General features: G+C 41.8%; 1 protein-coding gene across 2 annotated transcripts; it reads left to right on the top strand.

Annotated features, from left to right (window-relative positions):
* Window positions 1–310: 310 nt before the first annotated feature.
* VDAC3 (voltage dependent anion channel 3) lies at window positions 311–12,915 on the top strand. 2 transcript variants are annotated; one of them, XM_060136372.1, is made up of 9 exons: window positions 311–480; window positions 2,629–2,697; window positions 3,513–3,562; window positions 6,634–6,786; window positions 7,619–7,671; window positions 8,750–8,977; window positions 10,198–10,348; window positions 11,168–11,225; window positions 12,380–12,915. In XM_060136372.1, exons 2-9 carry the CDS (start codon window positions 2,631–2,633, stop codon window positions 12,469–12,471), a joined length of 852 nt encoding a protein of 283 aa, XP_059992355.1. In that variant the 5' UTR covers window positions 311–480; window positions 2,629–2,630; the 3' UTR covers window positions 12,472–12,915. The 2 variants fall into 2 exon arrangements, with proteins under 2 accessions (XP_059992355.1, XP_059992356.1); XM_060136373.1 differs by lacking the exon at window positions 311–480 and adding an exon at window positions 653–1,060.
* The last annotated feature ends 492 nt before the right edge of the window (window positions 12,916–13,407 follow it).

The following is a 13,407-nucleotide window of genomic DNA, read 5'->3' as shown; positions in this document are numbered from 1 at the left end:
TCACCCTTACACGAAATCCCCATACAGATCTGCCAGGCATCCGCCAGAGAAGACGCCGGGGTCGGCTGTGCCAGCATCCACTGCGGAGTGGCTGGTACCGCCGCATCCGCCGCCGCGGCCCCTCCCCTGGCAACGGTAACTAGTAGTCTCCGCGCCTTCTCGCGAGAGCGGGCCCCTCGCGGACAAAGGTGCGGTCGCCCGGCCTGCGCGCCCCACGTCAACCTCCGCCCGTCCCTGCGCGCCGGGCCCTGCCGCGCACGCGCGCACTCGGACGGTTGGAGATGTAGGTCCGCCTCGGGCCTGCCGCGCGCGACCCCGGCGCGACACTCCGGCGCAGCCGCGACGCGGGGCTCGGGGCGCGCAGGCGCCGCGGGCGTGGGGCCGCGCAGGCGCGGACGGCGTTGCTCTGAAGACTTTCTTCGGTGTCCTGGCGGAGCGGGCGCGCCCTCCTGGCTGAGCGGACAGGTCCTCCCGTCGGAGGTGAGGCGAGCCGGGGCCTCGGGCCGGCGGCCGGGCGGGGGCGGGGCGACCGGCAGGGCCCTGCGGGAGGAAGGGCCGCCTAACGGGGCGCGGGCCAGCGGGCGGGGTCGGCGGGGACCGGCCCCTCGGGTGATGCACCGCCGCGCCGCCACCTGCTTGCGCCCGGCCGGTCCCCAGGACTCTCCGGGCGTCAGGCCGGACGGGAGGTTGGTTTCGAGGGAAGTCGGGTCCTCGAACCCCGAACCCACCCCCGCCCCCGGCTTCCTCCCTGGCATTGGAGTCCACCATCAGGGGGGCTCTTCCACTCCCTGCCGCCGAGGGGAGGATGCTGAATGTGCACCTTCAAGGGGCGAGGCGAGCTGACGGTCCCGTTAGTAATCGTGTGAAGCTGGGTTATAACTAACCCGTCACCCCCATCCCCCGACTGCGGCTCCTGCAACCCCGGTGCGCTGTGCGTGCCCACGGACAAGTGCATTTGTAGTCATGGAAATGTGCGGAACGTGTCGTCTCTGGGGCTTCTCGAGTTTTTGCTTGATCATACCAGCAGTGCACTTCCCATCAGGATCCTGGGCCTGAAAAAGTAAGCTTGAACTAGGTAAAATTGAGGTCCAGCCCCCTACACGACTTTTGCAAAGTGTCTGGCAGGTCGTTTTGAAAAAGAAGGAAAATGCTAAAAGACTGTAATGGGTCCCTGGATGGATGTTTCTAAACATTTAAGTGTATCTTTTCTCTTGTCAGTAGAGAAAAAACCAGACTGTAAAGCCTTAACATTTCTATTTGAATACGTAGTGCCTGCGTTTCGGGAAACATTTCAACAGATACCGGCATCGGTTGTGATCATAAAGAATAATATCAGATTGCAGTTGGCAATGTGTAAAAAGCCTAAAATTGATCCTTTGAATACAGAGGACTGAATTGTAAATCAATTGCTCTGGGAGTGAACTACGAAACCTTGTGGCTTAGAACAACGAAGCTTTACGATGGCCATGAGTCAGTACATTTATCTCCTCTCGCCTTTACGCTTTCTTCTTAACTTTATGTATATTTTAATACTCTGTTCTCTTAACATATCCTAATATCTGTCATATTTGACAGGTTTAGGTTAAGGGACAAATTTTAAGTGAATTCACAATTACGAAGTGCATCATAAAGTGTGTGTAGTGTTAAGGTGTGGTGGGATAGGCAGAAACTTAGCAGCAGGCCAGACTAAGAGCTCAGCCAAATAGAAATAAATACCTTCGGTTGTGTCGGTGGTTCAGGGGCTAGCTGGTGCTCTGGATGTTTCTGGTGTAGTAATGGGGCCAGTGGGGTTGCTTGAGGTGGTTCTACGACCTGTTGGATGTGGCTGTTGAGGCTGCTGCAGGAAGAGGTTTCCCGTGGTGCACAGGGCAAAGGAGTGGTATGTTCAGCAGTGTCAATAGGCCTGAGATTTTGATGTGAGGGTCATCTTGACAGTAGAAAGGCTGGCTGAATACTAAGTAGGCAAGATGAAAAGTCAAGCCCCTTGGGTTTTGAAGGCTGTAACTTTAGAGTGTATACTGATTTGGGGGAGCAGACCGCTGCATGTAGACCCTGTCCTATATCTGGTTACTAGGTAAGATTATAGCACTTTATTTTAAGAAGAGTTTTGAGAGAGGGCATACTCTGGGTGAATACATTTCAATTAGTGTGGTAATTCTTAAGAACTGAATGTCAGAGTGGCAAAAAGGGTAACCCTGAAGATGTTTAATTGCATCTGTTTTACAGATCCTCAGAAAATTTACCTTGACATCTTACACAGCTCTTTGGCTTTATAACAGCCCGAGAAATGTTTTTCTAATGTACATTTTTGCATTTTTTTAAAAAGTAAAAGTCCAGTTTAACAGAGCATCTCCTTCAGCCTGGGAGAAATTTCTTTTCTTTGCAATGCAATCAGAAAGATGACCTTTGTGAATCTCATGAAAAACCCTTTTATTCTCTAGCATTCTGGAAAGCTCTTTTTAAAGGAGCAGCATGCTTTCTCTTAACTTGGCTTGCATTAGGGCATAAGCATTAATGACACAAAGGAAGAAAAAACTATATACCTCTTCTCACAGAACTAAACAGCTGAACAGTGAATAAATACTAAATAGTTACTTTTATTCCCTTGTCCTCATTTTTCTTTATAAGATATGTGTAACACACCGACTTACTGTGACCTAGGAAAGGCTGCCAAGGATGTCTTCAACAAAGGATATGGTAAGTATGCTATTGTGAATTGCCAATCTGGGGGTAAGCATTCGTACTGAATGCCTACTATATGGGAGAGACTGTGCTTAGTAGAATGAGGTTAAGTCAGCATTAATCTATTTTACAAGATTTAAGGGGATCACCATTAGCAGGTTACTAGACTTCTGTTTTTAGAGGTAGAGTCCCACAGGCATTAAAAGCTGTTGTGTACATTAACACATACATAGCATTTGCGTATTTAATATTATCTGTTGGGTGAAATCATATAAATCTGTAATATGTGTGCCTCCTTTGGTTAGCCCTGGGGACAGCTAACGTAGGGGGTGTAGCTTTCCTCCTCCAAATAATGGCAGTATTTTCACGAGGGTGAAGACACAGCTTTTGACTTCTTTGGAGGAACATACAGTGTTTGAAAGCAAGTGGACATTTAGTTTTAAAAATTTAGTCTTTGCATTTTTAATTTTTTGTGCTGTACACATTTGATTTTTTATTAACTAGTAATGTTAATTATATATTTTAAGCTTGTATATATATATCTGCATAATTTCTAATAATTTTGGTTCTTAAAATAGTACATATTCCTTTCATCCATTTGTTTTTTTAACTTATATTTTCAAAATATGTCTTTATTATTTTGAGGGAACTTAAAAATTAAACTTAAGTTATTTTGTTATAATTCAATTCCTTGTGGAACTCTCACCTAACAAGAATACTGAGTACTTTCCATGGAATGTACTATGGACTATTTTCATAATTTCTAAGTTGCAAAGACTGGAGTGCATGTCACATTTTGTACATTAATGTGTATTTCTGTGTGTGTCTAGGATTTGGCATGGTCAAAATAGATCTGAGAACCAAGTCATGTAGTGGAGTGGTAAGTACTTTATATATATATATATATTTTTTTTCAATCAATTAATTAATTATATTTTTGGCTGCGTTGGGCCTTCGTTGCTGCACGCAGGCTTTCTCTAGTTGTGGCAAGCGGGGCTGCTCTTCGTTGCGGTGCACGGGCTCCTCGTTGCGGTGGCTTCTCTTGTTGCAGAGCACAGGCTCTAGGTGCACGGGCTTCAGTAGTTGTGGCTCGCGGGCTCTAGAGCGCAGGCTCAGTAGTTGTGGTGCATGGGCTTAGTTGCTCTGTGGCATGTGGGGTCTTCCTGGACCAGGGATCAAACCTGTGTCCCCTGTATTGGCAGGTGGATTCTCAACCACTGCACCACCAGGGAAGGCCCTTAATATATTTTTAATAGATGTAGCATAATTAAGTTAAAGAAACCTGTTTAAAAATCATTGTTTAGTCAAGTTACTTGAAACGGCATACTTTTGGTGCTATGCTGTCTTCCCTACAGCTTTGTCCTGCTCTCAGATTTCAGTGAGCTGCCCAGCCACTTGAGCCCAAGGACAGTCAGGTTGAATTTGGGGGGAGACCCTTTGTGTTTGTCATAATAAGAGTATTCTGAGTCTTATTCTCAGAAGATACAGAATATATGTATACATATGTATGTATATATATATATTTTTTTTGACCCATGCCATATCTTTATATGTATACATATGTATGTGTGTGTATATATATATATTTTTTTGACCCATGCCATATCTTTATATGTATACATATGTATGTGTATATATATATATATTTTTGACCCATGCCATATCTTTATACTTTCATGAATATGTATATGGACACTAAAATCTTTGCTTCCCTTGTATTGGGTTCATGCAAATTTTGTTGCTCTTTTACAAAAACAAATTAATTTTAGTCTCTGTCCCTTCATGATTAGTTGAAACAAATGTAGAAATGCATGTAGAAGATTAGTCTACAGTTTTTATTAATGTTCATAAAGTCTTTTTTACTGGAAGTTAAGAATATGGTAAAGGATATATCAGTGTATTATCAAAGCGTCACTAACCAGAGCTTTCTTTAAGTAAGTCTCAGCAAATAGATCAACTTTACCCTCACCTTATTCTCTGATTTCTCTTTATTGGCTGCATCTTTTTTGTTTGGTATTAACCTATTCAAACCAGCGCAAATTTTATTTCTGGATATAATGATTAAATTAGAAGGGCAAGAAGCATGTGGAGTATTTATGGTACTTTGTCTTATGCTTCATATAGTCCTGGTTTGTCACTAAGATTCTTTCCCTGGGTTTTCTAGTAGTGAATAAATATGTATGCAACTCCCCTACTAGGATGGGATTTTGTTATATCACCTATTAAATTAGAAAAGTTAATACTCATTTTGATTAGTACTTCAGAATTTGCTCAAGGTAGGTTTGTCTTGCAAAAATCAACAACTAAAATTTTATCTCCCTTTCATGCTGCTGTTGTGTGTGAATATTCATTCAGATGGTAAGAGAAACAGTGTATTTGTGTGCTTGTTTTTATGGCTGCTTTTGTTCTCTGGTACTGATTCAGGGTAAATTTCATCCACTGCTCCAAATTTTCTTGATCGTATCTTGGTATTTTTATGATATGCCATCTATAACAGTAACATTTTCATGATTGTTTTGTTGCATACTAGCATTTAATGCAGAACCGTAGATGTTATAATTATATTTTGCACTGTTTGAGCTAATTATGAAATTAGACAAAAACTGAAGCAATTGTGAGCCTGGAACTCAACTTAGGAAAATTCTAGCCTTTTCTTTGAGATTTGTACCTCTGGCATTTTAGATTTTTGACAGAGCTTCAGACTAAGAAATGATGATGATAAGAAAGAAATATAGACTAAATACTCTTTTACCTTTATTTTTTGCACCAAAATTAAGGTTTATATTTGCTATACTTGCAAGTTTATGAAAGGTAAATGTGAAAAATGAAACACTAGGTAGCTGGATCTACTAAAAGAAAGTGATGTGAACTATTAAACGTGACTAGCATTTTATCGTGTTTTACCAAGGCCTTGCCCTTAGTGTGCAGTGTGATATTCTCTTTGAAAACTTTCTGCGTGGTGTAGATAAACGGATCACAGTTTCCCAGTTGTTTCATCAGCCTGTAGAACGAGCGTTAGGGGGCAGGGTTGGCAGGGTTTCTTTACTGTTGGCAGTATTTCAGAAATGTTCTTTAAAAACAGGGCCAATCAGAAACGTTTTTTCTTGACAGTTCATAGATTGACAGTGACAGGTGTTGACTGTTTGCTTCCCCTAGAAGGAGATCTATTTCTAATTGCTTATTGTCATATGACTGAGGGACACCTAACTGGGAGGAGGATATATTTTAAGGCATTCATAGTAACTATTTGACAGGGAAGAGGGATAAGTTACAACATTCCATTTTCTTGTGAAAAATGGGTACTTTCAATTATTGAAATTGTGTACGCTGATAGTCTTATGGATAGTTTTGTGGACAAAAGCAATAAAGTTTTTATAACAGTGTGAATGTACTTAATGCCAGTGAACTGTACACATAAATATGGTTAAAATGATAAATTTTATGTTAAGTGTATTTCACCACAATAAAAATAAGGCTTTTTAATGCATTAAAGTTCTGGCCCTATTAAAAGGGGGCAATCTAGGGCTTCTAGTGTTTGGGGATTTTTAAGGACTTTAAAGTTAACTAATAGTTCACAAGGTACGATAGAGAACTGATAGTCTTTTTCGTGTCATGAAAGTACATATTTAAGATTCAATATTTTTGTCTTTTTAGAAAAGGCATTTATTTTCAGTAAAGATATTTTTCTTTTAAAAGAGAGATTCCCATTTAGTAAGAGAGTATATGGCACAGAAATATCAGTAAGAGAGGTGGAGTAATGGGAAGATGCAAGACTGGTTAAAATATTTAGAGACTGGAAAGAAGGAAAGAAAGCAGGAAATAAGTTGCTGCAGAGTAGGGCTGTGGTAAAAAGTAAGTTGTGTTGGTTTCTGTTACATTGAACATTACTTTCTGGAATGAATATTTTCTATCTCATAAGCTGATTTTAAAGTAATTATTTTTTCTTACCAGGAATTTTCTACTTCTGGTCATGCTTACACTGATACAGGGAAAGCATCAGGCAACCTAGAGACCAAATACAAGATTTGTAACTATGGACTGACCTTCACCCAAAAGTGGAACACAGACAATACTCTTGGGACAGAAGTCTCTTTGGAGAATAAGGTAAGAGAGCGTTGGAAGATATTTGTAGGGTAAATTATCTTGGGGATAAAATGATGAACAAATCCCAAATATAATTTGAGATCTTGCAACCCTGTCTAGTTTTCGTATTTTTTTCTCTGCATGTGGCCTTCTTTGGTATGTTTTATGTTTCTAGAAAGTAAGGTTTTGTTGCTGTGTACGTAATTATGATATCTTTTGTTCTGACCAGTTCTATAATACTTATTGTTACACAGCTGAGCCTCTCCTGAGTAGACCAAGCTATTTGTAGTGATCTAATTTAATTTTGTTTTGTAATCATTGCAAAATTGACTCCACAGAAAAATGTTTCTAAAATTCTTTAATGTTTTCAAAGAGAAAATGTTTCAGCAGTTGTCAAGTGCCTGCTACATTCAGGGCACTAGTTTTTGAAGTATGTTTATTTGCACATTACCATATATAGATAATGCATATGTATACATAGCTGAATAAATTACTTAGGTTGGCTTGTTAAATGTCCAGTTACAATAATTTCAAGAGAGTATCACAGTTATTTTGTTGTATTGGGATTTTCTGGTTTTGTACTCTAATTTACATTATTGGCTATAACAGGATTTGACCTGTATGTTTTAGCCTTTTTTTGGGTGAGAGAATCATGATGAAGCCTGGGGGTGAGGGGAGTGGGATAGGGGGCAGGGAAGGAAGAAGAGGAAATTTATTAAATCATTTAATATTTGGCTTTCTTTAATGACTTTCTTATTTGTTAGGAAGTTAGAGAAAACTTTAGAATTGGTTTTTCAAGTCAAGAAAAGAATCAAAAATTGCTGATTGTTAATTTGAAATCTTTATTTTTCAGTTGGCTGAAGGGTTGAAACTGACTCTTGATACCATATTTGTACCAAACACAGGGTAATTATCCCAACCCCATTTTCTGAAATGGTCTTGTGGCTTGAAGGGATAGAGGGGCCTAGGGCAGGGAACTGCAGGAGGAGCTCTGGAGGTGAGGGGCACAGAGACCTGTGTGTGCAGGAGGGAGGGAGGGACCCTCGCTGAGGACACTCCCTATGTGACACTCAAAGAGGCACCTAGTAGAAAAAACGTAGGAGCTAGAGGGGTCTGAGACGAGATATTTTTTAAGCTGTCCTGAAGATTCACGGATGTGATGTCTTGCTGAGAAGTTAACATCTTAAGAGAAGAGTGTAGTCTCCTGGCACCAGAACACTGCAAAGAATAGTTCCGCTTACTTGATTTCTTAGCCTTTATAAATCCCCCAACTTCTCTGACTCAGTTTTTTCATCTGAAAAATGGGGATTATGTTGTTTCCTACCTGCCCTCTCTCTAAAGGACAGGTGCTCGATGGGGGCCACGTGGCATTTCTCCTCCACTGTAACAGCAGGCGTGTCCTTCCTGCTACACACCTGTGTTGTCTTCAGGACAAGCACAGGACTATTAAGAACTGATTTCGTGTTTTCAGTATTGTCCTTCAAAAATGTACACTTCTGTTCCATCCATCTAACATTGTCCAGGGAGAAAACACTGGCCTAAGGAAAATAAATATGCTTATTAAAAAAAAAAGTACACTTCTCTCTGTGACAGGTTAATAGTTTAGAAGTTTGTCGGGCATTACCTTTTGTAGCATTTGGAAACATTTAAAGAAATTTGGTTTCTTATATGTCTGTATACATATACATTCAGATTATTAATTTGGTACTGAAATATCTTACACCTTTTTATACTTATGCTTTCATGAAATTAATCATGAAATACCCTATCATTTGAACTTACAGTGAGGAATAGGTAAAAAATAGTATATATATTTCTAATCCTAACAAAATTACATTTGTAGAGCTGTCATTTGAAACATTTTTACTGTATATGGGCCACCTGCCAAAACAGTATTTACATTATGGGAGAGGAGGGATCTTACTCTAAAAATTTCTGGACAGCAGTGAAGACTTGTGCTGTTTTCATTTGGTTTTTTTTACAGAAAGAAGAGTGGGAAATTGAAGGCCTCCTATAAACGGGATTGTTTCAGTCTTGGCAGTAATGTTGATATAGATTTTTCTGGACCAACCATCTATGGCTGGGCTGTGTTGGCCATTGAAGGTTGGCTTGCTGGCTATCAGATGAGTTTTGATACAGCCAAATCCAAACTGTCACAGAATAATTTTGCCCTGGGTTACAAGGCTGCAGACTTCCAGCTGCACACTCACGTGTGAGTATTCACGGTTCAGAGTTCCTCCTTTAGTGCCGGCACAGTCGCCCAGAGGATGGTAGCCATTAGCATGTGGAGAAGGTTGGAAGGGGTGGTGCTGGCATGCCGTCATGCCTTGGTGGACATCCAGCTACACTGTGCCGCTCACAGTTGGCAAAGCATTGCAGAGTTAGTGCACTTGGCGCTGGTGTTGTGCTGCTGGCAGTTGCTGGCCTCTGAGCCTGTACGCCAGCCACTGGGATGGAGAGGGCCCGGGGCAGGGGTCACCTCCTGATAGAGGGGATCCTTTGGAGGCGTTCCTGCTTCCTCTGGTTCCCTGTTCATCTTGTCAGTTTCTAGAAGCAGGTCTGTTGGGATCATAAACAACCCCCTAATTGATCTGAGCGTCCTGGAGCATCCCCAGTGTAATTCTCTGGAGGTTTTCAGGTACCCTGGTCAGAACCAGTTACCTGGGTTGTATTCAGAAGTAGCAGAAGTCCTCAGAGCAGTCCTGGGTTCAAGTCTGTAGGCTGCAGCCTGTTGGTTACATGAATTTGAACTTTTAAACTGTATTTTATGTCTTGGCCTACTGGGCACTGCTGCTGTCCCAGGAAGAAAAGCAAAGGATCAGCTCTGTGTTTTTGAAGTGTTACAGATTGCTTTCCACTAGACAGTCTGTTCCACTTAAATAAAGTCGCTAGTGGTGTAGAAAGAGGCATTGAAATTGATGAAACAGTATTATGAAAACTCAGGGACTGACTGCTGAGGTGCTCTGAAGCAATACGTCGTGTACTTCCCTGGGGCCATGCACTGTAGCTATTGTCTGGAGGGTGCTTTCTAATGCTAAGATTGTGTTTTGAGTGAAATCCAGAATTGGCTTGTACTACTATATATTTTTTTTTGCAGAATCTTTATATAACTCTACTTTGAAGTTTCTAAATACTGTGAACATGTCAGAGACATACAGATCATACTTACTTGAGGGGTCTGCCTTTGTGCATAATTGAATTGTGTCTAAGAAATTCATGTCTTGTGGAGGAGCCAAGTAAATGAGTCAGATGTTACTGTGCTTTAATTAGGTTGCTATAAATCACATAACCGGTTTGTTTGGAAGTCTGTTGTGCTAGAAGTCTGCTGAAGTCTATAGCTGTAAAATAAGACCCGATTTAGTTAGTCTTAGAATTTGTTTCCATATTGTAACAAACTAGATATTTATGACTTTTCTTACGCTGTGAAAACAGGAACGATGGCACTGAATTTGGAGGGTCGATCTACCAGAAGGTGAACGAGAAGATTGAAACATCAATAAACCTCGCGTGGACGGCTGGCAGTAACAACACCCGTTTCGGCATCGCCGCTAAGTACAAGCTGGACTGTAGAACTTCTCTATGTGTAAGAATGTGCTGCAGATTGGGTCTGCTCTTAGGGTTTCGTCTAAGTCGTAAATGGATGCTGTGATGTGGTTGTAGTTTGCATGTGCTTTATTAACTTTGAGCTACTCATTGTGTAGTGAAAAGAGCATATACCTGAAGTCAGGAGCTGTGGGTTCTAATCTTAGTTCCTTCTGTATTTGTTGTCTGACCTAAAGTCATTTTATCTCTTTGGCCTCAAAATTTTCTTATCTGTAAGTTCCTGGGTTTCAATTACTATTCCTGTTGCCATTGGTAATTCTTGTTAATAACACTAATTGAGCTCTTAAATTTCAGGTCCTATGCTAAGACTTTATGTGTATTATCTCATTTAACCCTCACAACTAATTATTGGATGAGTAGTATTACCCTCATCTGCATTTTATAGATGAGGGAGCTGAGACTTAGAGAGGTCAGGTAACTTGCCCAAGGTCACACAATAAGAGACAGGTGCCAAGATTTGATCCCAGATCTGTCTCTCACCAGAGTTCATGCTCATACCAGTGTCGGAGGCTGTAAAACTGGTAACTCAAAAGAATTCAGTTCACAGGAGGGATGTTTGGCTGCACAGTGTTTTAAAATTTTGCTCGAGGCCTTTAAGCATGCATTCTCAAGGTCCCCTCTGTCCTCTACTGACTTCTTAAAAGATTTATCTTTTATTAATTAAGTTTTCAGTTTTACTAATTCTGGATTGGTCCTAAGGTGTTTCAGCTTTGGAAATCTGATGCATGGAGTGGTTATGTTGGACTTACATATTATGAAATTGGTTGTTTTCTGTTTCTATTTCATCTCCTAATCTTAGGCTAAAGTGAATAATGCCAGCCTGATTGGACTGGGTTATACTCAGACCCTTCGACCAGGTGAGTAAAGGAGTGAATAACTGTGGGCTTGGGGTAGAAGGTGATTGAGGAATAATGAAAAGAACCTACAGACAACCTGCAATCACTTTAGGTTGATTCAGACTGTTTTGTAACATTTGGTTGTTCAAAGTAAAACAGATTAAGCACTTTTGTTTAAAAAAATATTTTTGTACAGTAAGTTCCCTACATATAAACGAGTTCCGTTCCAAGAGCGCGTTTGTAAGTCCAATTTGTTCGTAAGTCCAACAGAGTTAGCCTAGGTACCCAGCTAACACAATTGGCTATATAGTACTGTATTGTAATAGGTTTATAATACTTTTCACACAAATAATACATAAAAAAACAAGCACAACAAAGAAAACATGTTCAATCTCACAGTAGAGTCCCCTGAAAAGCCAGTCGTCCAGTGCAACAGCTGGCATGCAGGGGCTGGCATCGAGGGACAGGCAAGGAGAGCGACTCACAGGAGGAGGGAGAGCAGGCGGGAGATGGCAGAGCTGAAGGGTCGTCAGCAACAGGAGACGGAGCGCAAGCTGCCGTTTCACTCACGCCTGACGATGATGGCACAGGTTCTGGCTCCTTGCTGGATTCAATTCTGTCTACCCTCTTGAAGAGACGATCTAGTGATGTCTGGGTAGTACTGTACCAGCTACATCACCACTGCTTTTATGCTTGCTTCTGGACATCCTGGGCTTGAAATAGAGATACCATACTACTGTATTCTATACAGTACTGTACAGTAAACTACACAAAAGCACAACCACTTGTAGAGGATGCACACATGTGACCATGTTTGCCAGACACGTGAACTAACTTCCATGACTGGACGTGTGAACACACGTTCGCATCTTTGAAAGTTCACAGCTTGGAGGTTTGTATATAGGGGACTTACTGTATTCCTAATAATAACTTGGTTACTGTGGCTTGTGAGTTTGGTTGATCACTCATCATTCTTAACCGTGAACTCCAAATAAAGTGTGCCATGACTGTGCTTTGCAGATCAGGTGGCTGTGGATAACCTGGCATCGAGTTAGTAAGAGGTAATCTCATAGCCAGCTGTAACCCATGCCATTGATTCCACCCATTGTTTCTAGGAAATGCAGATCTGATTGTAATGCTTGTTACAAGTGATTGTGGTGTTTGCTTCTTCCTAGGAGTGAAACTGACCCTGTCAGCTCTAATCGATGGAAAGAACTTCAATGCAGGAGGGCACAAGGTCGGGCTGGGATTTGAACTAGAAGCTTAATGTGCTTTTGAATAGAGCATCAGCTTTGTCCCTGGAGGTGAAGAGAAGTCAACCCACTATGTTTTGGCCTTAAAATTCTTCTGTGAGATTTCAAAGGTGTGAACTTCTTATTCTTCCAAAGAATTGTAATCCTCCTCACACAGAAGCCTAGATATCGAGTCCAGCCTAAGGGAGGTGTGCCTGAAGGCATGCCCGGAAGTTGTCATGTTCGTGCCACGTTTCAGTTCAGTTCTGCAGTGTTATTTTCAATGTGTTGCTCAGCGACAGTGTAGTGTCATGTTACAAAGGAGATGACCCGACCCTCCAGTTGTCCATCACGTCCTGCATGTCCCACACCACTTTTTCATGACCTTGTAATATATCGGTCTCTGCGGTAGTGGAATCTTTCGTTTTGCATCAGAGTAAAATAAAATAAACCCATCACATTTGGAACATAATTGGTCATCTCACTTGCCAGTGCTGGTTTCTTATATTTGGCGTGATTGATTTTGTTGTGAAAAGCACTCACCCGTGGGATGTGTGTCTGAATCGTCTGTGCTGCCGCCCGTCCCCGCTCTCCTGCTGCTCTTCTGCGGTCAGGCCGCGTTGTCAGACGGCGCGCTTTGTTCTGGGGGTTAGAAGCACATCTGCCGAGGTCCTTGCCACCTGTTGCAGTGTGAGAGACTGTATCCTGTTGGTAGTTTTGTAAAGCTGCTGAGGGACAGTGAGCGTGTGAGTGGATGAAAAGAGGGCAAAGGAAAGAGGACAACTGGGGGAAATGCTGCCAGGGAGAGGCTGGTGGGAGGGGCCACAGCTGGATGGGGTGCATCCATGGTCCCCCCGGGCCTCAGGACAACGCTTTTGATGACTAGATGTAGAAGAGTGATGGCCAGAGGATGGAAATACCAGTTTAGAAAAGAAATGAGTAGACTATGATGTCTTCAGGGCTTACTGGTA

This window comes from Lagenorhynchus albirostris, chromosome 21 (genome assembly GCF_949774975.1).
Source record: "Lagenorhynchus albirostris chromosome 21, mLagAlb1.1, whole genome shotgun sequence".
Lineage (NCBI taxonomy): Eukaryota > Metazoa > Chordata > Mammalia > Artiodactyla > Delphinidae > Lagenorhynchus > Lagenorhynchus albirostris.
Note: the sequence above shows the minus strand (reverse complement) of the source record. Positions and strands in the feature narration are given on the sequence as shown.